This window comes from Ornithodoros turicata, chromosome 7, assembly GCF_037126465.1.
Source record: "Ornithodoros turicata isolate Travis chromosome 7, ASM3712646v1, whole genome shotgun sequence".
NCBI classification, from domain to species: Eukaryota; Metazoa; Arthropoda; class Arachnida; order Ixodida; family Argasidae; genus Ornithodoros; species Ornithodoros turicata.
In genome coordinates, this window is record NC_088207.1 from 2,576,079 (window position 1) to 2,602,984 (window position 26,906).

Below are 26,906 nucleotides of genomic sequence, written 5' to 3' on the forward strand. Positions count from 1 at the left end.
TGTCGAACTTTTGGTACGGGACAGAAAGAAAGACAAATACTCCATCTTCATTGTTGCCATTTAAGCGGAAATAAAACTGGTTCTTTTACAGGCTTTGTTCGAGTACGTTGCAGCCCTCGCAGAACTAACAAAGGTAACTTAGGTGGTGGTATGAACAGCTTACCCTTGTCTTCACCAGTCACGGGGCTCAGTTACAGCATCTGCAGTAAATACTGCAGGACATTGCAGCAATGCTCACTTACTTACTGCACGTGCTGGACGTAAGCGGGAGTGAGGGACAAGAAGCTATATGATGGTTTCATAGGTCTTTTTTTTTTTTTTTTCAAAATGATATTCCTCTTGTTCGGTCTCTGACTGTCGCGTGCATTTGACACATCAACTTTCGCTCATGGGGAGATAAGGGAAGTGTTGACCTCTACACTGTTCAAAGTATGTAGCCTTAATCACTCACACCTGTCCCGCTCAACATCGAAGTTATAGAGGCGAGAATCGGTTGTGCAAGTCTACATCCTCCCAGCATAGCTCAGACGTAATTCCGTTGTTTGTAATTGAATTTCAATGATCACACTGTGCAATAATGCAATTCAGAGAATGAATCGTTCTATTTGCAGTTCGTCAACGCAGAGGCTGTGAAGGTGGAGACAAACGCTTTGGTACGCATATATTTTCCGAGACACTTTCAACTACTTGGAGACTCAAAAATATACATGCAGCGTTGTCGTCGGCTAATCGCGGTTACTCCACGGCCACATATTTGCGTGCATTACGGTATTGATTTCAACGTGTTAATGCTAACATTCCCGCGACCCGTTTCTTTATTTAACTAGGATATACATTTTGAAAGGTGCCAGATGTACGCCAAAGAATAATGAGATATTCTTTCTGCAAACCTTCACCATAATCGGTAGTGTGCAGTAGGTTCCGTTCATTAACATTAACTAAGTGAAAAAGGCGAGCTTATCTTCCAATCTGGGGATCTCGGGTTGTGAACGGGACTGGTTCATTCTTTCTGCACCAATGTCTGGCGAGCCTTAAAATGATGAACTCGAGAATTTTCGTTTCACTGACGGTGAACGGCCGTTGTAATACCAATGCGATAAGCAATGTCCAGTTTCGGTAATTACACACGGCAGAGTATGACTGGGTTTGCGACTTTATTTGCAGGTTATCTCTCTTTGGACTGGGCACGTGTCTCAGGTTCGCAAGGTAATGAAGCGATCCCGGAGCGGTTTTGTGAATGATGAGTCAATGAATATTTCTAGTTATTTAGCCATTTAAAAGCCTCTAGTAATAATATCAGCTGGTGAGGTCGTTGTTTTCTCTTTTATTTATGCCATGACTCACCCCATTGTTGCCCGCGTTTTGATCCTATATAGGCAGCGGCTGCAATCGGAGAGGAAGTGACCTCGGTAAGGGACACACATGAGGCATTCTGCGTGCTATTCAAAGAGTAGCAAATTTTTGTCGGTAGCTTTGGAGGAATCGCCAGTCAGAAAATTCTGTCCCACGGATGTCCATCGGATATACTTTCACGAAGATAGGGATATCCGTAAAATAATGAAATTGCTCCAGCGGATACACACGGAGATCCACTAGGCCCGGCTTCGAACTTCTTACAAACGTCCACCTTGCAGACATAACCAGGAGATACGGACGTAAGCAGGAGCTGTTTGGGATGCAGCGTGTATCTTGCGAGTGTTACTTTATCTCTTTTTAGAGGTCAGCATATGCTTTGTAGTGGAATCTAAAGCGTCTTTGTGCCATTTTTTTTTTGTATCCCCCACGATCGCCGGTCGTTTTATTTTCTGTTGCTCCTCTTTGTTTCCCATGAGGGAAAATTGGGTGTTTAAAAAAAGCAAAAAGAAAAGAAAAAGAACAGTGCAATACATGATTCATACAGCATCCCATCACGGAGCTGAATCGGACAGTCCGTGAAACAGACGCAACAAGACTTCCGCTATGTCTCCGCGGACCTACGGCTACGGATGTCCCTCCATAAATATCCCAGGGGAGTCCCACGGAGGTATTCCGATATGAAGATTGGGATCTATTTCGGACGTCCGTGGGAGATTGTTTTCTGTCTGGGTCTTTGCCCTATTTTCTTTGCCCTCTATCTCTAATTAGAATGTCTCGACTGTCTCAACCAGACTCTCCTAACAATGTCTGGACAATCTGGAATTCCAATTCTAGAGGTAAGCTGCACGTTCCACTTTGTGCTATATTAAAGAGTTTCAGCAAACTGTTCTCCAACGGACAAAGTGCTAATGCAAAGGCAGCTATACCTGATCGTATCCGACGTGCGTGAAGTAAGTACGTTTAGCAGACCGACCCCAAACTTACTGACGCTATGAACGGCGACTCTCCCGGCACCTAAAGGATGGAACGTTAAAATCCCTGCCACCAGGTCCTTCGCACGATACGCGTACAACTAGAGCTCACAGGATGGGTGTGGGTTTCAAACGACAGCTTCTCTTGATGTCATCCCTCGTGCTGAGAGGCGGCTTCTCTGTAGGAACAGTCGGCACGGTGTTGCAGGTGCGCCATCGCGTTTCAAGCGATAAATACAACATTTAAAAAAAAAAAGTCCAAGCCCAAGGAGAGGCATGTTCGTCCCAAAAGTACACTCCGTCACTGCATCATAAAAATGATAAAATACTCATTGTTATGTTGCAGTGACGGAGTGTACTTTTAAGTAATACAGAACAACACAACGGTGATCCAAATAACAGGAGAGGCGTCCGCATTCTTCGCACGTTGTTTACTTGAGATGCCAAAAGCTGCTATTTATTTATTTATTTATTTGTTTTCCTTTTCCTTTGTTTTTCTTTTTGTTTGCCTTTATTTTTCCCCTTTTTTCCTGGGAATAGCAAGCCGCCATACCGGTGGCTAACCTTTCCCTCTTATTTTTTATATATAATAAACATATCCCCCCCCCAAAAAAAAAGCTGCTTTGTCTTTCCTCTTTCCTTGTCATCGTCCTTTACATACTTTATAAGTGTGTAGACCGTCTTCCGTCTACACGCTTTTGAAAGTCAGAAGTTTACACTAGAGATATGCAGCCGTAGAACATGATGTTTTCTAGATTTTTCAGTTCTCCACGAAAGCGTCACTGTTAAATTATGTGCCGTAAATTTCTATAGGCAGCGTAACGAACCACAAATATCTTCCTCGCATAACAAACAGATTATTTTTCAACCGGGTTTTCTAACAGCTGAATGCATGATATTCAGATAAAGCAACGAATAGCACGTATTGACGTGAGTTGTAATTTAAGTCGGGGTTATAAGCATTCAGCAAGAAAATGAAAACGCGATAAGGTGAGACGTTCAACAAATTCTCGTAATACATTCGACCCTTGTTTATCCCGCATTGACTGTTTCTAGCGAGATTTCCGGATAACGAGGAATCCGGATAGATGAAAGGCAGACACGTCAGCGGCTTTCAATCAAGCGTACATTCGTTTGGAAAGTTGTCCGTGGTCCCTTTGCGCATAGAGTTATTCCATCTCCATTGAGCAGTTGCTGTTGACGCTAAGCCGATCATTGTGTCATCATGGATGCAGCGTAGAGATTCCATTTCGCCGTTCATGGTCACCCGAGAAATATAATAAAAAATAAAATAATAAATTATTCTCTTCGAAAAGTTTAAGAATTGATCTCGCTGTCCTCGACGGATTGCCAGATGTAAAAAAACCGGGGCCCCCACTGTCGTTGTCGGACTCCTGCTCCTTTAAAACTAGCGATAACGCTTTTTTGTTATGTGCGAGTCAAAGATTGGGGTCTGATAAAGCGACTGTAAAAAAAAATTAAAATGGTAGACTAGTAGAAACCGTGTGCGTTTCTGAGAACGTGTAACTTGTACGGCATTTCCTTAGCAATCTAATTTCGAAGATTGCACCATGCAAAAATTTCGAACTTGATGATGCGGCAACCCTGAGGCGGCTCGTGCGTCATCTATTTAGAACGTGAGAAACCAGGCTAGCCATCTGGCTGCATGCGATGTTTTACACGTGCGATACCAAGTGTTCTAAAGTGTTCGCGATCGAAAGCGCGATGTAAAAGAGTTCAAAATTAATTAGTACAAAAAGTATGAAGAAATGAGAGCTGATGACGTGTGTGTAACCACAAATCCATGTTCCGCATGATGGAATCTTAACACGTGACGATTAATGTTTCACTTTACAGCGGTTTTAGGCAATACCAAAAATATATAAGATAATCTATATCCTTCGTAGCTGCTGGACTGTGATCATGCTAATCAGCGTCGGCATACCCGATGCCAAAACAGGGGTACTCTCGTTCACGACTATTCAGTTTCTGATTGGAAAACGCGGCTCTAAAATGGTTTCTTTCGGACAGTGGAGTGAGACGCGAATGAGAAAACCGAAGTATTTCATTCGCCTACTCCTGAATATCCGCACACTCCATGAACCAGCATTTGTTCTCACAGATTCCAGCTTGCAGCTCTCGTGCATAATGCGACGCTTTAGCCGACAGCAGGGCCGCATGGTGGATAACCGTGGAAGTCGTCACGAAATAGTAACCTCATCAGCGGTGTCGCACGCAGTACACGTTATTGAGGGGAAAATAATTATTTACTCTTCACTCCGGTACCGCCCTGGACGAAATATGGGTCACAGATGATCTGCGACATACTTACTCACATCCCACAGTGAAGGCGGTTTGTTTGGTGTTCTTCGCAGCAGTTCCATAAAAAATCCTCATGCGGGACAAGACAAAGACTCCCCATTGATCATCTTAAAAATAAAGTTATTATTTAGACAACAAACAACTTTCGATGACAATATATTTATACACGGTCGCATCAAACACACAAAAAGAACAAACGGCCCCCGCGCGGTGTTGCTGTTGTGTTGGGAGATCAGCCGGCGCCAAAGGAAACCAATTTCGCCCGTCCGCGAGCGCTCCGATTGGCTGGAGTGAGAAGCGCTTGCCGAGGCGCGCGCCAAAGTTGCAGCACGAAGCGGTTCTCCAAAAACGGTTGGAAGCGCTTCGCATCTCCGCGGATGCGGCGCCGCCTCAAGAAACGCTTGTGTGAATTCATTTTTAACGTACCAAGCAACGCTAGAAAGCACGGGGCCGCGCACTCACCGTCAACAGATTATCTCCTACATTGTTGCCAGTCGCTCCCACATTCACATAAACGAACACACTGTTCGCGACAGGAAATGTGCAAAGTAGGACTTTAGAGTTTACTCTGAGACTCAACCAAAGTACCAGGGGCAAGAATATGGCCTTTCGCGATAAAACAACTCAAACACTATGATTAAAACAAAGTGGTCTATTAATCAGGGCCGGCGAGAGGGCCCAAGAGGGCCCACCCTACCCAAGGCCCGACGGTTGCCAGCACCAGGAGACATGAGGAGGGGGCCTGGGGCAGGACTCATCCGGAGTCACCCCTGAGAATCCTAATTTCTCTCCGGCCTTGCTAATAATGGTAAAATAGAGAAAAAGACCGCTTCTAGCGGATATCGTTGTTCGAATGTCAATAACACAAATTGTTATTTTGCATAGACCACCCCGTATAACATCATGCGATCTCTCTTGTTGAACTTTTACTTTTCTGAGAAATAATTCTACGCTTTTTGTCAAAATAGTGTATCACACAACTGGGCTGTCCGTAAATAGGTAGACATAATTTGATTAATGAAACAGTGTTCCGGCGCCTTTGTTAACAAAGACACAGTACTACGAAACATAACCTAAGCCTTACGTGTGAATCTCATTGTTTTCTCTTCTTGCGAACCTGCAAAGGGCAACGAACTCGGTGAATGGGCCAAATGGGTAAGCAAAAGCCGAAGGCTTTCTCATATTTCTAAAAAGCATGCTCTTTAGAGGTATTAAACGTTCCTTATTTTTTTGACGAAACCCTTCAGAACTTGCATGGTATGAGAGGACTGATCAATAAGCATCCTGAGAGGATGTATATATCCTGACAAGTAAAACACATAACTGAAACTTAGTGACCTTGAAATATTTATTATCCGAAGTCGCACACTTACCCCAGCGTTTTTCGAAACATTATGTGAAGTCCTTCTTGGAAATAACAAAATGTCGCTTCGTCATATTCATTTGAATGTCCAAGCTTATTGCAAACTCTTTCTCTGCAAGTTCACTTTGATATATGCGAGATGAAATTCAGGAGACTAGATGTGACGAATAAAACAAACAACGAAAGTGTGACTCAGAATTTTATCTGTCAATAGATTGCGATATAGGCGCGGTAGCTTACCCGACTACCGGTAGGTGTCTACTAACGCTCGCTATTATTAAGGACACTGACAAACAAACTCAGATTTGCGAACACGTGCGAAAAACAGGTCACACGGTAAACTTAGACACCCCGAACACTCTGGCAAATGAAGTACGTTGGGAAGTAAGGAAGCACTTCGAATACTGGCATATCAAAAAGAATAAAGAACGCACGAACAAACATCCGCGTCCACTTCCTGATTGCTACGCTCGTCTTGACAAATAACGGGATTGGATGTCACGGTATTTCATTTTTGATGAAGAAATCGGTATGGGTTTCGAAAATCTATGATTTTAACTGTTTTAAAGTGGTAGTTGCCAGTGGAGTTTTAATATTTTAATTGAGCATAAGTACACCTGGCACCTGCTCTACTTTCATCAACTCAAGACGTCATAGCTTTGTGCTGCCGTCATGTCCTTGCTCTTCTAATCATGGGGAACATCTCGCGGCTCAACCACAAGATATTCCATAGCAGACGACAGGAACTATGGTGTCGTCTGCTACGTGCACGATACGCCGTTTCTGATATTCTGGCGCCGTGCGAATGCTCAACATGGCACGCATTGGCGCATCCTCATCGTGAGCAGTTTTCTTCTTCTTTTTCTTCCACTAGAATATTCCGTGGAGATGTCACTCGTGTGAATACACGCATACTGTATCGCATTACTGCTGGGTAACTGCTGTACAAGGTGTATGCATGAAACTATCCATGGACCCCCCCCCCCCCTTGCCACTCGTATGAAATACCCAACTTTCCAGAAGAACTTCGTACGGGAACTCCACAAAACTGGACACTGACCGTGTGTTCACACGAGCGATGTTCTTACGGAAGACTGTAGATGCGTATACGAAGAGGGGAGTCAAGTCCTGTAGATCACATAAACCTGATCATAGTACCTGAGGAAGCGTGGACCTCCACGCGAAAGCTTGTACAAATTAAACTTAAACAAAAATTTTCAGTGTCGGCTTCTGTATTTTGTTTATGGAAGACTGGAGTGGAAGAAAAAGCAAAAATACTGCTGACGAAGCAGAAGTTCCTCCCCGTATTATATTGAGCATTCACACGGTAACCAAATATGAAGAGTGGTGCACTGCGCACTTAGTAGATGACACCGCTATTTTTCACCGATCTTTCCCTGTCGTCTGCTACAGAATATCCTGTCGCTGTGTCGCAGGATATTCCCCACGGTTTGCAGTGCACGCGAAGGCACGACGTTGAGCGCTCACGTGACAGCAGAAAACTATGATCGTTTTTCGCAGCTTCCGATGGAGTGTTATGGGAAACGTCGCTCGTCTAAAGGCACGGTAACACTCCATGGACGCTATATCGTGCGGTTGTTAGGGTGGAATCCAGTCTGGATATTTTTTTTATCCTTCCTGGTTTGCCCTGAAGGTTACGTCATGTTACACTGCGCTGGTCCTAGCGTCTGATACGATGCAGTCCTTTTCGTTCCGTAAAAGTAAAAAAAAAGAATCGTCAATTTTTTTTAAAGCTCAGCACATGTACTAGGAGCTGTTGTGATTGACTAGTGAGGAAGTCAGAAAACGGGTTGGTTCAGGAGTGAGCCTTAGTGGCTGTGCAGGGAAAATGCCACCATGTTCAAAGACTGCGCAATCCTTTTTAATTGGCTACCATCACGTCCCAAAACATTAAGGGTATGAAGGACTCTCCTATCAGAACCGTGGATTCTTAAGTGTTACTGATGGAGAGGACGTCGAAATTGCCGCCACGCCCCTCAGGATGGACTGACTGACAATGTTGTTTATAGAACCATGTATTTGGCATCCTAGGTGGGTGTGAGGAGCATGTTTATTTAAAAAAAGACAGCACCAAGAAACCAAGCACACCCTACTCGGAATCATGAATAATCCACCCTAAGAAAAAGAAGGGTTTGAAAAGGTGGAAGCTTTAGTTACCACCTAGGTCAGTATAACGTCTCATAAAACGATAACGCTGTGTGAGCTAATTTTGCTTGTATTATACTAACGGAAACACTGACTTTCATTTGAGATCAAGCTGTTTTTGCATTTTAGTGCCCCTTTAGCATCAGAATAGCGCTTTAGAAAGAGAAACATAACTGCCTGAACGTATGCTCTTGGAGCGATTTTACTAACTGAAAGTGTAATGATGTAGACGCTGTGCAATCAACTACTAAGACTGAGACCGTCAAGAGAGCTTCGTGAAACTCTCACCTTGGCCAGGGTAAGCCACGTTATTACGTTTCTTCATTGTCAATGCATCAAGTTTTAACATGTGGGTTTTCAAAAGCGACGTTGTCAATTGAGAACATGAACGAACTCTAATAGGACATCTTTCCATCGTCCTCCCTTTCTCATCCCATCCACAAGCGCAAGGGAGCAGTGTACCGCCATAACGGCGAGGAATGAACTACCACATCATCATCCCATTTATGTGTGTGTGTGAGAGTGAGAACATGAGTAGTGTTTTAATAACTGCCACAAAGCTTCATCGCCATTCCACTCATATATTAACCCAGATGCGCTGAGGTAGGGTATCGCAATTCCTGCGGTGAAACACTTTATCCATGTACCTGTTTGTTGTTGTACCCTTTGTTGCCACGAAGCTAACTTGAGAAAATTTGTGAGTTCGTATTGTCGTTCTCAGGATCTGGCGAACCTTCTCAAAATCATGTGTAATAGCCTGTACTCCAAATCGTAATGGCAATGGTTCTGTCGGTATTTCTAAATACATCCTTCTCGGTTTGCCCGCCCTATGAAGCTTTCAGATCCACCCTCAGTGTCTCTAAATCACCTGGACTCTCGCCCTCTCATTATGTCAAGATTGCTTGGTCCGTGGCCAAATTCAGCCCATCACCGTTCCGCCCTAAAATCACTTCTAACCTTATTGGATCCCGTAGCACTTCGCTCCTCACTGTGAGGTGCCTCATTATTCCATTGCACCCACAAACAATGGGGTAGATTATGGTTTGCTGGGAGCGTGTTATATGGTGGAGCTCTGTTTTAACAGTGTGGTTCACTTGAGAATGCGTTTTGCCAGTAAGTTCATTCTTTATCTAGCGGGTCTTCTTTCGTTTTCAATGCTATTTGTCTTGACTTGCCATTCATAACGTTGAATCCTCATCTTTGAATTGATTTGCCCACACAGGACTTGCCGACTTGGAGGGACTTTGGAAACTACAGCTTGGAGGTAAGATACGATTACACGTAGCATCCGCATAGACGGCAACTTGTGTGAAATCTATGAAGGATACTATTTCGAACCTTTTTTTTAAATTCCGTGTTAGCGCCGCGAAGCAACTGTGGCTATGAGCGGCGTATAGACGTGGACAGATGGAGAGAGGACAGCAGGAAGGAGTGGGGGACAGGGGGGTTAGTATGCGTTCTGGGCCGACTTCAAGGGGAACTGTACCGACATTCGTCTGGAAAGTCTTGGGAAAACCCAGGGAAAACCTCAGACAGCACAGCCGGTGACAGGATTCGAACCCGTGTCACCTCCCAGTCTCGGCGTGGAAAGCGATCACTCTAACCACTATGCCACGGGAGCTGGTATTTCGAACCTCAATTCATTGTTTCAATCATAATCATCACCAGGACATATGGTCACTTCGAACTGTAAATAGTTTTAAATGTGTTAAATCCTCATGTATCACGCCGTCGCTATAAATTATACGTTAAGTGGTAACTTGACGCATGTTAGATTGGGTACATGTAGAAAACTGGTTCTGTGAATTGAACCTGCAGTACACCGGCTTCGTCGGAACATGCTTTTGAATTGACATGCGTCAAATTGGCTTGTGTTTGCGTTTGAGTTTGATTACAGAAAAAAAAAAGAGGAATATATTGAATGCGTCAAACTGGCATTCGTCGGCAACACTCCCGCTTTCTGATCGTAAGGTTGCCGATTCGAACCTGGCTGAGAACGCCACTATATTGGTGGCTGGATTTACCAAACTCCTTTCGTCGGACTGAGAGCGAGGGCGCCCTAACAGTGGTCGAACGCTAGGCTATAGGGCGCTCCGTAACGCAAGTATGTTCGGCTATTCCTCAATATCGGCGCCAATTACCGTGAACTTGGGTAAATTCGGCACGCGCTTCATATCGATGGGGTAAGAAAGCGACCTTAGCAAATTTCCGAGTCCAGTTCGTAAAAAGCGACGTATAATTAAGTTAGATTATATTCGCATTGGGCGCTGGCAATAATACTATAAGGACAAGTGTCGTTGACCTCGTGATTCTAGGCGGCGTAGTCTCCTTATTATAATTTATTAACACGCTTTCTGGGAGACCCTGTATACGGGTTTCTTAATTCGCAACATATTTTTTAAACAAAAGCTATGGGAGGAGCATAAATGTTGTTTCTGCATTTCAGTTGTACGGCGAGGCGGACATCCTCTCGAACAGAGTGTAACTACTAGATAAACAATTACTACAATTCATTTAGCTCAGTAATTCTGGGCGAAAATGAGGCAGCAGAATGGAAGACAATCCACACTGAAAGCTATTATATTTTTCGACATCCTGAAATCAGCACGTACGTTGCAGGGCTGGGCAAGATACTTCAAAAAGTATCTTCGATGCGGGTACTCGATACCCTCAAAAATTGTATTTCGGATACCGATACAAGATACAGAACCGAAATTGATTTTCGATACAGATACTCGGTACTGTATCGTCGATACTTCGATACATAACTGAAATCCCGAATATAAGACAGCTGGTGTTATGATTAGCGAAGTTTATATTACTGAAATCACAATATAATCAAGCTGGTGTTATGATTCGCGAAGTTTACATCACTGAAATAACAATATAATAAAGCTGGTAATATGATTAGGGAAGTAAAAACATTTATTCGTTTTTTCTAGAGCCTTTAGTGTATTTTTACAGCGCTCTTTTTCTGACAGGGCTTGAACGTATCCGACCGCACGGATTTAATGAAGCTGCACTGTCTAAGCAGCTAGTCTTGTTAGAACTTTAGACTGAAGCCATGGGTACGTTGAAACGATCGCATCAATAAGCAGCCTAGCAAAAAACAATTCTTTAAGACAATGTTCTTCGTGCGTACCGGTCTGTGAGCACTTGACTATACATACGAATAAACCTGAAACTTTTTTTTCTGCTGCTTTTATCGTTTGGTACTGCAGTACTTACCCGGTAGCCTCTGACTTGATTTTCTTAGTTGGCCGTTGTGAATTGTGAGCTGTAGAACCGGTTACAGTGCTCAAGCTAAGCCGGCGGTTATTCTTTCCGCATGGCAGACGCGGAATCCACACTTCAAGTCAAGTGGACGTGCTGTTGCGCACTGAGGAGGGGGACATCGGGCAGCGCAGTTCCAGAAGCCGTGAGGTTGGTCCTGTGTAAGGCGTTTTCGGCGCGCCCGCCGTAGACAGAGACGGAAGAGATCCTTCTGGAACCAACTAGAAGCCACGCGCGCCCACGAGCGTGTCACAGGGCAGGGCCCAGGGCCTCCTCTCCGGGCGACCTTGACCATGGAGCGCGCGCGCGGACGTAAGCTTCGAACGAATGTATGGTCGACATGTCTACGCCACTGCGGCCTGGCTTGTACTACCGCCTGAGCGAGACCCGCCGACCCTAAGTCTCAAAACAGCCTCAATATTTGCGTCTTTTTTTAGTATCCAGTATCGTTAAAATACACGATACACTAAAAATGTATTTTCGATACCGATACTCCGATACTCTCATTTTTGGCACGCGATACCTAATACCGATACACAAAATGTATCGAAAGATTGTATCGAAGATACACGTATCAGCGATACTGCCCACCACTGATACGTTGAGACATCCATTTCTGAAATTCGCTATGCACTTACGTGCAAAAACGATGTGCCTGTGCTACTCTCAACGTTTTTTATTAGAAAATTTGTAACGCTTCAACGAAAACACTCTGTACGTAGAATGCAGATATAGCAAGAGTCTCACCGGTAAACAATGTGAAATGGCCCAAACAGACCACAGTTAGGGACGGCACAGACGCACCCTGCGACACTACACACCTACTACACAGACACAGCCAGCCTGCGGTGCGCGTCGCCCTCTGAAATCCGGAACCAGTGATATTCCTCAACACAGATATGGTTCTTTCACGTCAGAAATAATCGCGAAATTCGATTCGGACCGAAATGATATCGCCAAACACGCGCAAGGGGGAAGATAAGCATGAATATGTTCATGTGGGCTGCTGGAGCAAAAGGTGTTCTCCCATTTCGCGTCGTGCTTATCTCCGAGAAAATTTATGCCCTAGTCAGACGGCAAACCTAAGTCCGTTAGCGGAACGGCCGTTACTTCACCTGTAGTCCAATCATGATTTCGAATGACATCGTTCTCCGCCCTGATTTGTTGAAAACAGGAGGCGTACGCCTTTTTTGTGGCAATTATGAACACCATAATTGTAATAAAAAAGGTGTACGCCACCCATTTTCAACAAATCAGGGCAGAGAACGATGTCATTCTAAATGATGATTGGACTACAGGTGAAGTAACGGCCTTTCCGCTAAAGGACTTAGGTTTGCCGTCTGACTAGGGTATTAGACTATGCTTTAGAAATCACTCGGGAGTCAACCTCTTTCAAACTTGGTCGCGCACACTAACATAGCTCTTACTTTATTTTTTCAAGATGCTCAATGGTGTTATCAGGAGCGTGGCGGAAAAGGTAAGTGCAGTAAGAAGTTCCTGACCTTACCGAAAACGAGGCCATTGGCATTTCTATAGATGTGACCTGCAAAATATCGCGAAGGAGGGTCAAAAACCGCTCGAAAAGCAATATGAACCTCTTCATAACGTTACATTCGTTTCTTGTGGGTATCTCTCGCAACAAAGTGTTCCACGACCCTCTGCATATTCCTGTTGTTTGAACAAACACGTCTTCGTCGTCTCTGATGTAGGTAGGGATTAAATATATCTGCAAAATGTCTAAGGAGTTCTCTACAGATACACCATGCAGGTTCTGCAACTTGACCTTGTCATTTAGTTGTATGCGCTCCCTCACTGCCTCAAACAGTGCCTTATGGGGCATCGAGTAATCTAAATCACCAACATCGACTCATACGATGAACGGCATGTCTTCACATCCTTCAGACGAAAATTCTATGATCGGGGTAGAGTTTCGAATTGCTAATACATCACTGACTTTTAACTCTCCTAAGTAATTTTGTAGATACGAGGAGACACAGTTCTGCCACGTATTCCTCTTCTTCTGTTGCAGTACCTTATTTTCATATTGAGTCAGACAATGGACCTTTCCCGTGTAAGCGTATGCGCATGCGCAGCCACTTGCACGCGGCTGCCATGTTCGCTGGGGGACACGTTTCAGGCCGTGACTTGTCGACGCTTTGTACTCGCAATGAGTAGAATACGCTTTCACTCTTTCCGCATTCTTTTTACAACGGTCTCTTGCTAATTTCCCACGGAACATGCCAGGCCGAAAGGCGTCCCCATAGACGAGACGTTATAGACGACCCTCAGTTCACAAACATGTGATGTCATGACGAGACCGGTTCGAGGTTATATTTTGCTGTGGTAGGCAAGAAGCGGGAAAAATGCGTAGGCTGATAGGCTGATAAAGCTGACAGTGCCACCAGCAATCCCGGTGCCGGCTGTGCTGTCTGGGGCTTTTCCTGGGTTTTCCTCAGACGCTTTCAGACATATGTCGGCCCAGGACGAAGTCGGCCCAGGACGCACATTCCCCCAGGGCGTCAGTCGTGACGTTGCCCACCTCTGTGAGGCGGAGAACGGCGAGCGCTTTCACCATCACCACCACCACTACCTTGGCATGGCGGCAAAACGTAATCGATCACGTAGGGGCTCTGGTCGTCTATTGTGACGAAAGATGCGACGTTCGGCACTTTGCCGTCAGGGGCGACGCGAATATGGAGATTGTCACTTTACTGTCTGTAGCACGTATGTTCAATGTTACTGTTGTTCTTAAAAATTATTTTCGCTTAGATTATCTTACACCCTCTGAAAAGACCCAAGCAACCTATAAAAACTATAAGACCTATGTCCAATGTCAGTCAAATATCATCTATGAAATTTTGCAAGCATGCGGCTTCTGTTACACAGGTCAAACCAAGAGGTGCGTAAACGATTGTTGCAAGGAACATGCGTTGAAAAAGTATATCGTTCATCCCTGTGATATTGCAAAGCATCGTTATGTTGTAACGGCTCGTGTTCCTGCGTGGCAAGATACTGTTGTAAAGGCTGTTGGTAATGATCACACCAGGCGGCTTTTGAGAGAAGTCTTCTCAATCCGTCCGTGTAGGAACTGTGTCAGTAAGCGGTCGGCACGACCTTCGGCCCTTTGATGAGACTATCATCCCCTCCGCCTTAACCTTCTTGAGGACTCTTTAGAAGTTGTATCCTTCTGCAAATAAGCTCTAGCTGTATTTGAGACTTTGTCTGTGTCTGTCAGTTTTTCGTCGTCGCCTTAGTCTGTTTGTGTGTGTGTGTGTGTTTTTTTTGTCATATCTCCCTTGGTAGGGAAGTTGTTTTCCACGTAGCGTAATGGTTATCAACCATTCGGGACCAGCAATCGAGAGGTGTGGGGTTCGACTCTCGCCACTGTATGGGTTTTTCGACGACTGCAATTATTTCAGTCTTTCAGTGACACTTTATGCAAATTGAATTTGACAAGAAACGGTGTATGACCAGTACGTATGACGTATCACGAGAGAGAACAATTTTGTTGTGATGGTTGCCAAGGGACATTCTTTTCGGCGTTAGCAGTGCTGAGTACCCTAAACGTGAACGGTCAATGAATAACAGATACGTAAAAAAAGCAAATAAAGGAACTGCTCATAAAAGATGCCCGCGGGAGGGAAAATGAGTCTCACGAGGGTTCGTATACCGTCTGACGTGTTTATTTTTCCTGTTGTTTTTCAGGACTACACATACCAGGCAGCTCTGGCTGAGGTAAGACAACTTGTAGTCCGGTAGCCGTAGTTGAGGTGAGACGACACGGAAAACTACCCACTTTCTAGGTTTGCGAGATGCGCACTGTGTGGCGGAAAAGAAATAACCTATCGGACAGAGCTAGAGCAATATAGTTGTTCTCTATCAGTACCGTAACTTCCAACTGACAATTGTAACGCACAGAACAAGAAGAATATACCTCCAGCAGTTCCACTCAGTACGATCAGGGACACATTGCAGTACGTTTATATCATTAGCGTATTCCGTATACTTTTACCTGCGGAACCCGTTGCTGCATATATATTTGTGACTGGGAGGGTATCACGCTTCAGTTCAACAGGAATTTCAGATAAGGAACTCAGTTGTTGTCACAGTAGCATTTTAATGAATGGGGGAGCAGCTGACGAGAGCCTATATATTTGTCAATTTTGTCAGGCTTGCATGACAACCCATGCAGCTCGCGAATCGGTCGAGTAGGAAGCTCTAGCACGCTATCCCAATTTCATTGAACTTCTGGAGGCAAAATGAAATGGAAACTAGAAAAGTGGGTGTTTATTTGTGCTTTGTATTATTTATTTGTGTTGCCTTGGCTGATATGCAAGCACACAAAACTAAACAAAATGAAGTGCATCACCTTGGAAAGCGATCAGAATACCACTGTTCTTGAAACTTGAAGAGATGTCACGCCGATGAAACGTTTCTCATGATCCCTCATATAATACACACATCGGCTTTTAACCGTATTCAGTGCACCGGCGTCGCACTTACCACGCAAAAATAGGGGCGTGACCGACAGACACATCCCTTCGAAGCGAGCTTACGTCAACAACGTCCAGGCCTCTCGGTCAATTGTGGACGATCGGGAGCGCACACTCCTGGGACCACGTGTGTACGTGGTGTCGCTTTGGACAGCAACGACGTCGTATATCTCCTCTTCTCGTCTTCCACTCTTTGTTTTCCCCCATTTGCCTTGTGCGCATTTTTCCGGACTCCGTGGCAAACATTGACCAGAAAATCTTCATTGTGCTCAGCGTTTACTAGTCTTCCGACCTGAGCGGCAAAACTATTATTAGTCGCATGAGGAGAACATTTGGTTAAAACTGATTCCACGGCGTTTCTTGCAATCCCTATTTTGATGGTCTTAGAGATGTTAGAGTAGAATAGCATGTTAGGTTTCCGGCCCCTCTGTCGGTGCCTCCAGCGTAGATTCTGGCCTTTTCTGATGAATCCCAAGTCCAAGATTCGAAATTTGTCATTGGTTATGTTTTCTATTGTGGAACTAAGTCCCGGGGCTGCTCGCTCATAGACAGTAGCCACTTGATCCGAACAGCTGCTGTCTATCTCTGGTCTGATTACTAGAATGCCGTCTACGTAGTGAAAAAATTTTTCACTTCAGAAAAGGCGAGCATCTTTGCTGGACTTACCAACGGAGATGCCAGAAACTACTCATGCCCTTCTACTCTAGCATCTCTAAGACAATCAGAATATAGATTGCAACATACGACGTGAAGTCAGCCCTAACGAAGACCAGTCCTCATGAAACTAACAATAGTTTTGCCGCTCAGATTGGAAGACAGCCTGCTTGCCACAGAATGCTGAAGAATGCGCACAAGGGAAAGGGAGAAAAATAGCAGAGAAGTAGTTATTCATTAGAGAACTGATATCTTGAGGCTGGAACAACAAGTAGATATTCGTTATGTGCATGGGTAGTAACACTACTTGATGAAGATAGCTCGCAAGTATACAGTAAAGGTGGTTTGACACAGTTTGCACTTTTATGATTGCTTGTGTTCTTCAGGCTTCAGGAAGCTTAAAATTTTCCGTTTCAGACTCGTGTCACAGTTGGTCTGGCACCCGAAGCAACAACAACAACTTTATTTCAGGATGATGGGTGGGGAGTTGGTGAAGCGCGGAATGAAGTATCGGGTCCCGTTACAATGCGGTGAAGTTCTGCTTTTAGAGTATACACGCTAAAAACTGAACTTCACCACATAGCACGCTCTGCGCCAACCATTGCCAGGAATGATAGGGTTATCGCTTCTCGTTGGAGTAGAGAGGGAGGCGTACGCCTTTTTATGTCAATTTGGATACAGGAAAATTGCCACAAAAAAGCGTACGCCCCCATTTCTCTTCGAATTCAAAGGGGTAACCCTATCATTCGTGGCAATGGTTGGCGCAGAACGTGCTATGCGGTAAAGTTCTATTTTTAGAGTCCGGCAATGTAAAATCTCGCGGCAGCAGAAGTTGGGCGGGATTGCGTGACTTCACGGCGCGGAAGAGGGAAGCATGGAGAGGCGTTGTCCTATCTAGGTGGTGTTGCAGTGCCGCCGCAGCAGTGGGGGCGTCTGACGCTCGCATCTGACACCTCAGCGCACTGTAGCGGAAGAAGCAGCACTGATCTTTAAAATTCGTTCATTTAATATGTAAGCACTTTTAGGGCAAAACATTTGTCCATAAGCCGGTGCCGACCATAGTTGCATGTGTTTCATAAATGTGTTTCCGGATGCGAGCGTTCATTTGAAGTTGCATATCACGTTGGAATCATGCTATGAATTCCTCCATTGGTATGGATGATGTCACCATTAACTGTTTACCCCCGTGTGTTTTGCTCTCCCTCACCCTTCATTGATTACACCACATGTTTCCCGTTATAGCTGACTGGCTACCTTGTTCAGGCACCCAGCAGTAGGCAGAACGTACGTACACATTATGATGTTTGCAACTCAAACGTCCTGCCAAAACAGACGTATTTTTAGATAATAAACAGACACGAACTGCATGTTTACGGGTTGTTTCGGCTGCACGGTGACGTAAGCATCAGCTACCCACATTAACGGACATCGCAAGGGTGCACGATCGCGATATAGACGATACACGAGTCTCGAGATATGGGAAACAGTATCACCAGCATGTTTACCCCCGAGTTCGTAGATATGACTTCACTTGAAGCCGCGTCTTGACTCGTGCAAGTCTGCGCCAAGACTTGTCCTCGCTCAAAACGTTTTTTTGTCTTTCATGAACCCTCGCGCTTGGCTTACTTCGTCAAGCCGTAGCCTGCAAACTTAAATTACGACTGGGAGCGACATTTTCGCTCAAGTTAACGCCTACAATTTGCATTGCTGTGTGAAAAACGACATTTCTTAGCGTTGACTTACAATATGTGTACAGAAATTGATTATGAATCAGCTTACGTAAAGCTAAGCTAAGCCAAGGCAAGATTCTGAGTGTCTCGTGACTTCCCGGAGCTGCCGTACTCCAGCGTTATTCAAGTCAGGATCAAGGTAGCCAGAGCGCTGACCTTATATTTTCACCACGCGTGTAAACTCGAGGTCGCCGCGTGAGAACGCTACAAGCCGAGCAGGGTTTCTGAAGTGCACTGGCGCTCTTCCAAAGTATCTGCACGCCAAGTAGAGATCATATCACATCTACGAATTGGAGGGTTAGTCTCGACTCGGTGGATCACGAAATCACTGACAATGCATCGCGGCAGAGCGCGGACAACAAAGTGCATTTAGAACTAGTTGTCTGAATTGCATCAAATTGGATTACTTTGTACGGTGACACTGACCATGAAAAAGAAAGCATCAGACATAGCTTTCTATTTTATTTTTTAAATGTTTGGTATGAGTCGCTTGGGTCTTCGACTGTCGCTTTAGTAAAACGCGTTTGTTCTTCTTGTGGTCCACTATTTGTGATGACTTTACAGCGCGATTATAGTTACCGACAACATGTCTTTCAGATATACTGGACCATGGTTAAGCTGCTACCAAAGGTACAGTCGTTTCGATTCGGTTTTCAGCCATGAGCACAGTGTCGTACTCGAAGGTTTTGCCTAGTCTGGGAAAAACCGAAGGCGAGACGGAGATAGGAAATCACGCCTGGTCTGAAATCAGTGTTGGATTGTCTACTATTTTATAAGCTGAGGACAGATACCGAAAACATAGAGAAAAATTACTGCAGTTACTGGCAAAAACTTTGTGCCAGTAACTGCTGTAATTTTTATTCTTTTTTTTGCGCAGTAGTAATGACCGACCATGCCTTTGTGTCACAAAGTCACGATCCGTCATGGTATTTTCCTGAAACTCTTGTAAAGTGGAACTCATTACAACCTGCTGTTGTTGAGTGTTGAGCACTCAACACTCAGAGTTTGTTAACGCTCTTTCGGAGTGTTATGCACCGTCAGTACTGCTATCCGTGCTGTTATTGCATCTCCTGTTTTGGTCCTTATGGGGACAGACAAATAGGTTGTGATGTCTCGTGCTGTTGTATGAACGTCTGTGATCCATTATAATGTTGAATTTGATACTTGTGTGATTTTGATACTTGAATGTGATACGTGTCGATGGGATCAATGTATCAGGTTTAGTTTTTTCTATTAGTTTGAGCTTAGGCTACAGGACTGGGCATAAGTCCTCTTTCCTGTATGCGTGACCCTGTTTGTGATGGAATGAGAGAGGACGAGGACACTGTACATTATGCGTGACATTTGGAGTCGGGAACATATTCATCAGCTATACCCGCCTTATTCCCGGTGTGTGAACAAGGCAGACGAACACGGATTTGACAGCTGCATAGCTGAGCCAAAAGGCGAATTTGCACACTGCTCCACGCAAGAAATATGTAAACCGGAATCAGTTATTAATAGCAAAATCACTATCACTACGTGTCGACGCGTTTCTTTACTTTTTTTTCTTTTCTTGGGGTACTATTCGCTTGCGCTCCTGACGGTAAAACAGAGGTTCCGGAAGCGTCCGAAGTAAAATTTGCACAATCTAAAATTTTATATTTTTATTTAATTAATCACAGTATGCAAATTATCACCTCCCTGCTCTGTTCATGGCCGATGTCACAGGTGTCTTAACAAGCTGAATTATTCAGCCGAAAGCCCTTTGTGAAGCAGCCAGTATAGGTGAAACTAGCAGACGACGAGGGATACGACCAAACCGGCACAGATGGAACGCCGCGCAAGTAATAGAGACAAAAAACTGAACTGGTCGACCATTGTTGACTAGAGGACATGTCGTTAATTTCGGCGATGCGATAACTTTGGCACATAAAAAGCGATATGTGTCTGAGAGCATTTCTACAATTTTGGTTCCTCATGTATGACGCTACAGCGTGCAGTAGCAACCGTGCCCCCCTATACCGGATGTTTGCAGCGCCTTGCTAGATAAGTAGGCTGTCGTGCTCTTCTTAACTCCTGAGCCGGTGTGTACTGATGATGCCACCTGTATAGGACACCGTGCCGACTGAGAGAAGGCCGATCGTCAAGGGGAGAAGGAATGGTTGCATTTTGCCTACTCTGGCTTTCTGTGGTGAACGACGAAATCTACCCCCTCCGTATTAGGTGCACAGGAGTCTCAAATGTAGTCAGAAGAAGTATCCACACAAGTAACCAGAGTGTAGCAAGTCGCCATTGCTCAAAATTCGATGATGCGACAGTCTGGAGGTAGCCAGTAGTAGCAAAGTAGCCAAAATCTGGCGACCCTGAGTGAAGACGCTTGTGTTCAGTGATCCAGTATTTCAGCGTGGATGCTGGCGGCGCTGACGTCAGTACAGTGCACGCGACCCCGCGTTGCGGTTAAATGTGGCGATGCCTTTATGTGTAGCGTGTACAAAGGAAAACCCTAATGTTAGAGCGCGCTAAGTCAACTAAAGGCGCAGATATAGTCCAACGTTTTTGGCGTCGCAGTCAGCGACAGCTGAAGTCAGACACGCCAAGCAAAGCGATCCGGGAAATTTGCGTTTATAGCGCGCGCGCGCGCGCGTCAGCAGTGGCCTGCAACCGTTGCGCATGCGCAAAGTCGCTGTGACTGCAGCACCGCGACTCCGACTGCGCGAGCGCTTTCGGGGAAAATAGAACATGCTCTATTCTGCGCGGACGACGTCCTAGCGCGTTGAATGCCGCCGGCCGCGCTAGCCACTAGACTATAGAGGGTGTGATTTCCCCCGGCGTAGCGCAACTGTGCAGCGCGCGTGGAGGATATTCCATGGGAGATGTATCTTTCTAAAGTTAATGATCGTCATCATACTACGCTTTTTCAAAGCAACTCCACGACTTCCCTGATGGTAGTGGTGGTGGCGTAAACCGGCTTGCCGTTGTTGGCCTCACGAATGTGGCCTCCCTGGCCTGTGGCCGTTGGCGTCCCTGATGTCATCGCTGAAGGTCCTCCTCATTGGCCAACACGAATACAACGCTAATACTAGCGCTGAAAAAGTTGACATGAGCTCACCTCCTGCAAGCAGTAATTTTCAGCGATTTGGAGCACTATCGGGAGGAAAATATTGGGCTATTTTCTAGGGCTGCATAAGAAATCGCTATATGTCGGAACAGGCCTTAAAGTGTCTAATGTGAAATGTAGAGCAGGCGGTGTTCCTCTACATATAAACGAAAGAATACCTTCCGAGAGCTCGCGACAGAATGTGCGTGTTTCAGCATAACATTGATTTATATAATTTTTCATCCGTAACAGCTAAGAGAGGCATACTACTCCCATTCAAACCAGCAGGTAAGACACATTCCTACATCACAAGTTGGCCAGCAGCACATAGAAAGCTATTTGATGTGGTGCCCATAGTGCTCTCCACACGGCGAACCAGCGCACATCTGCCCGCTCACACTGTGCTAGTGCTATGCTCTCACAGTTACATACATATACAGGGTGTCCCAGCTAAATGCGAACAATTTTCTTTTAAATGTATATCTCACTTTTTCCGAGACGAAATCAATTGCAATATAGCATATGATGAAGGGCTCTCCTTAGAAATGCATTAGCAAACTCGTAAGAGAAAGTCTTAATTAACTTAATAGTCTTAACTAAGGGCTCTCCTTAGAAATGCATTAGCAAACTCGTAAGAGAAAGTCTTAGTTAACTTTCAATGACTAACGGTTTAACTATAAAAGCTATACGAAGCTATGAGAACATCTGGTCCCTTTGGTCACCTGATACCGGCGCAGTTTTCCGAACAAAAATCCGTTCGATAGATCGTCCGCAAAAAATTGGTGAAGGAACACATTTTTTCTTTATTTGTACATTGCGCATCTTCCGAGACGCGTCTTTCCTTCACCCCCAACGGGAGAGGGTGGAAGAGCACACTATCGCCTCTTGCGTCCTGGAGAAAGATTAAAAGGAAACAGAAAATGCAACCCAAGATAAGGGCAGTTCCGATAGAGTCACCCGATACATTTATTTTTTATTTGTTTTCGTAAGGTAAAACTCATCTTCGACACCGGAGGTGCCACTGTGCTTCCTCACATCGAACCATCACATCTCTTCACCCTCTCTGGTCGAACATCATTCGCATGTATTGCCATTTGGTTTCACTGTGTGACTGGGAACGAATGTCATTCGCTGGGAATGACATTCAATTTGCCGTCAAAGAACGATGCTCGATTGCGAGAACGTCTCTTAATCATAATTTATCAACATTCTGTGCGTTTGATAAGGACCTGTTAGAATAAAAGGTGTACATCACCCTTTAGGTATTGTAAGCTTGATCTGGATAGTTTGTGTATGTTCAAGCTGACTGAAGCTGCCGACTGGTCCAGTGTTACCTCATGAAGTCACAGCCCTTTGCTTGCTTGTTTGGTGCGGCCTGTCGGGAGCTCGTGCCGGTTGCGTGAAGTTTGCTTGACGGCCACGAGGGGCGTTAATTAACGCGGACGGTGCAGAGGTGCAGTGATGCAGTCCTCGACTTTTGCGCTATTGTCATTTTGCTCCGAAAGAGTGCTCGGCTCCCGTACGTTTAAAGAAAATGTTTGCTACAATATAACTTACGTTGTAGCAAAATTTTCTTCCGGGTTTCAGAGTTTTCGGAGAGACCTCTGGAAATATGGCAAAAATGAACCCAAAAACAAACTACAGTGATACAACATTGAATGGGCTTGTAATATTATGAAACAACAGGATAGGCTCTGTATGTCAGCTACACCTGCCACATTTCCGCGGGTCTAAAAAAATTACTTACTTACTTAATTATTTATTACTTATTATAAGTAATAAATTAATTCTATATGGAGACGAGTTCTCGAACACCTCGATATCGACAGCAAACGTACAGAACACCTACTGCGCCAGATGTAATCGCAGATGCCGTCTGCCGGTTGCAACAATTCTTTTACGCTGTACATTAATTGTTTATGGCCATCTTGTTAGTTTCCATCGTTTACGTCCAAGAATCCATCCCACGTATTGTCAATTTTTTTCTTTTTACTTTCCATTCTACCTTAGGAATGGCAGTCGGATCTTGGAGGTATGATATTTGAGGTGAGTGCTGAATACCTTATAATTGTACAACTAAAAGTGAACAAGTCAAGGTGTCTGCTGATCTGTTCTTATATGTCCCGTACGTCAGTGCTTCCCGAACTCTGCTACTCTGCGACCCAGCATAATTCTAACAAAATGCGTCCCAACCTGTCTTCTCGCGGTGCCACGAAAGCATCGATTTTACTGCGTGAACTGAAGGGAAGTAACTGAACAGAACTGATGCATGAAACTGACGCTGAAATTTTAGTTGACACTGAAGTCAGACTGCATTTGCTGGGCTAGACACCATCGCGAACAGACACAAAATACATGATGGCAATTGATGTTCTGAGGCTGAGATGTTGCTTCGAATCCTACAGCTGGCTAACCTTTTCAGTGACTTCCTTATTTCATCACAAAATACATTCCAGCAGGAATGACTGCACCTGATGACTAAAGTAAGCTTTTAATGATGAAAGAAAGTAAAGTAAGCTTGTCGAACCCAGAGTGGAGCTTGGACACAGCAAAACTCAGTTCTGGCACGATGTTGAAATGAGCTTGCGATGTGGTATAGCTGGTAGAGGTTCGCGCGGATCCTGGTTGATAGGTCGTTCATTTGAATGGTGCTGATTTCCGTAGTGGTTGGTATGCTACGGCTTTCTCCAGGCAAATGTTAGCATAGAAGGTGCGGTATTTTGCGCGCAAACACGAAGCATCATTACGTTAATGAAGTTCCTGTCTAATCTGTAGGTGGGCGCTATCCTTTATCACTACGGGTTCGTGGTGAGTATTCGTGATTGATGCTTCTACTGACAGTATGAACAGAACGACAACACAAACACAAGACTCAAACCAACAACTTTCATTTCGAAATGTTTGCAAAAGTGGTATCCTCCGCTCTCTTATATTTCCCGGAGGCAGTGTTTCCTTTCGGAAAGGGAGACAGTTTATTTCCTCGATTGTGGCGCCATCTTTCGGTCGACAACATATTTAGGGTGGTAACTGAGCCAATTTACCACCCAAGGTACACCAGTCTCTTACATGACACAGCGATAATTTTTTGAAGAGCCGGTATCGTCGTATTTGAGGTGTAATTTAAGTAGAAACTACAGTTAGAAACACGGTTGTAGTTTAATGCGAAATGTTGTCACTTGTTGCGGCATATTTTCCGTTACTACGAAGAGGAAATCTCCGAACCCTCACTTGCAACGTCGCTTGTCAGACGAATAGGACCTCAGTATTTGGGATGTCGCAGCCTATTAATAGAATCTGTGTTCAGCCAATTGCGTGTGCTCCTTAATTCATGACATGTCTGCACGACCTTGTGTACGAAGTTTGCAATTTTTTAGGCGTGGTTAATTTTTGTTTGCGTATTTGCGCTCGTGATCGGCCAGTGAAGAAGATTTCTCGATTTTTCTGTTTATCATCGGTAACAACTGGTAAGTCGAAGTTTTACGGCGAAATTACGCTATATAGATGGAAATTAGCGAGAAAATCACGAATTTCGTATGCATGTATCATGTTTAAAACGTAAAAAAAAGGAGACAAGAGCAACAAAACATACACTATGAGCATATTTCGAGGAAGTCATACTGTCCACAACTTAAATGTCATATGCCTTCAGACGATCCATTTGTATATTTCAAACGTATAAATTTGACACAGGTCCATAAAGTTAGGACCCACGTCCAGAGTTGAACCGTACAAATCTGGCAAAGCGATTAAAGTTGACACATTTGTGGGCTAACGTTTGAGACAAGCCATTACCTCGCTAAATGGTATAAAAAGACAACCATGTTTGAGAGTGTGATTACATCAACCACGGTTGTACACTCTTCGACAGTGATTTATCCAGACCCCCCTTCGCCCCCTAACTGCCCCCTCTCCAAAAATCAGCAGGAGACCCCCTAAAATTTTGTGAAAATGTGCAATATTTCGTCAAATGCGTCAATTCCGTCAATGCGCAATATTTCGTCGCAATATTCGCAATATTTGCGCAATATTTCGTCAGTTTCGTCATGAAGGACCATCCCTTGCGGATCCCCCCCCAAGGACGAAATTCTGGGTAAGCCACTGCCATTCCATCTCGTCAAAAACCAATCGTGGAAAATATACTACGGAAAATGTATCACCTCAAATATGCGGTTACAAATCCGCGCTAAAACACAATCGCTCAAAGATCCTCTTTGAAAAATACACGTTAATAAATATACTGTCAAAAATATACCTCTAAAAATGTGTTTTTCAAAATGCGTCATCGGGGATTGGCGCCTCCGCCATGCGGGGTAAATGGTAGCCAGATTCAAAACCCGCTAGTGGTTCCCAAGCATTAGAATATATATTACAATACTGATAATATATATATATTGACATTAATGAATATATTTTAAAGTGTTCTGAAAGTCACCCCTGTTAAACCCTCTCTCCTCAATTCAGACGTTACTGCTTGGTCTTGAGTGTGCTGTGTTGTCCAAGTTCTGTTTCTAGAGTATATCTGAATCTGTTACCTGCAGCCATAACCTTCTAAACTGATCATGCGGCAATGACACGCCTCACCCAGAGGTTTAGACATCCATTGCAAATAACACACGTATAGTTGTATACTTTGTCGAAAAGAACTATAGCTGTTGTACTTTGAGAAGTTAATTTCATTCTAACATATTGGAAATTATTTGCTGTGCTTTCTATGAGGCTTACCAAATCGCTTTGAATCATCTCGCTTGACGATTATAATGAGAGTGCGGAACATCTCGGCGGGAGCTAATGACGAAGTGAGTCGCCAACGTATGTTCTGATATTTATTACTGCGCATTGTGTTTTTACGTTCCTAGGTCGACCAGAATCTTCGTGACAGCATCTTTGGGATCGGTGAGGTAATGTCGACAACAACGCAAACATTTGAATGTCATTCACCAAGTATCTGTTGCCTTTCCTGGGTTGAAAACAACGCCCTGCTAGTTGGTTTCCACTGCTTCTGAACATAGCTGTGACAATGGTCGAGTCAGTTCTCAACTTATGAGAGCCTATTTCTACCTTTTCAGCGACTCGGTGTCCTAGCCGCTGGACCCGAAAAGAAGGTAAGCCCCGAAATCAGTAGCGGATAGCATTATGCAGAAACAGTTTGCGGATACAGTCAAACTCCTTTATAGCGAACACCTTTTTAACGAAAATACCACTGCAGCAAATTTTTTTTTTTGCGGTCCCGCTGGAGCCTATAGGTCCAATAATGGACATCCTTTTTAACGAATATACCTTTACTGCGAATTTTTTTTTGCTGTCCCCTGAGCTTCGTTGTAAAGGAGTTTGACTGTATAAGGAAATTATAAGTATCTGTGCTTGAGGTAACAAGTCGAACTAAGTTTAAATCCATTTAAGTTCAAAATTCAAGCTAAAATTTTGCATTATTTTTTGTTTGCTTGATGAGCTGTATTGAGTGCTTTTATTTTATCATTTTTCTTTTCACTATTATCCTTT

At 44.4% G+C, this 26,906-nt stretch overlaps 1 protein-coding gene across 1 annotated transcript in view; it reads left to right on the forward strand.

Moving 5' to 3' along the window:
• The window catches only part of LOC135399452 (uncharacterized), a 43,800-nt gene that overhangs the window by 12,649 nt on the left and 4,245 nt on the right, over positions 1-26,906 (forward strand). Inside the window, exons 7-23 of the mRNA XM_064631242.1 lie at positions 92-133; positions 612-653; positions 1,165-1,206; positions 1,377-1,409; positions 2,148-2,192; positions 5,775-5,804; positions 8,408-8,476; positions 9,401-9,442; positions 12,893-12,928; positions 15,157-15,186; positions 17,841-17,882; positions 18,926-18,958; positions 21,660-21,695; positions 23,418-23,453; positions 24,183-24,215; positions 26,264-26,305; positions 26,474-26,509. Coding sequence (XP_064487312.1) covers positions 92-133; positions 612-653; positions 1,165-1,206; positions 1,377-1,409; positions 2,148-2,192; positions 5,775-5,804; positions 8,408-8,476; positions 9,401-9,442; positions 12,893-12,928; positions 15,157-15,186; positions 17,841-17,882; positions 18,926-18,958; positions 21,660-21,695; positions 23,418-23,453; positions 24,183-24,215; positions 26,264-26,305; positions 26,474-26,509 — 669 coding nt within the window. The remainder of the gene's footprint in view (positions 1-91; positions 134-611; positions 654-1,164; positions 1,207-1,376; positions 1,410-2,147; positions 2,193-5,774; positions 5,805-8,407; positions 8,477-9,400; positions 9,443-12,892; positions 12,929-15,156; positions 15,187-17,840; positions 17,883-18,925; positions 18,959-21,659; positions 21,696-23,417; positions 23,454-24,182; positions 24,216-26,263; positions 26,306-26,473; positions 26,510-26,906) is intronic.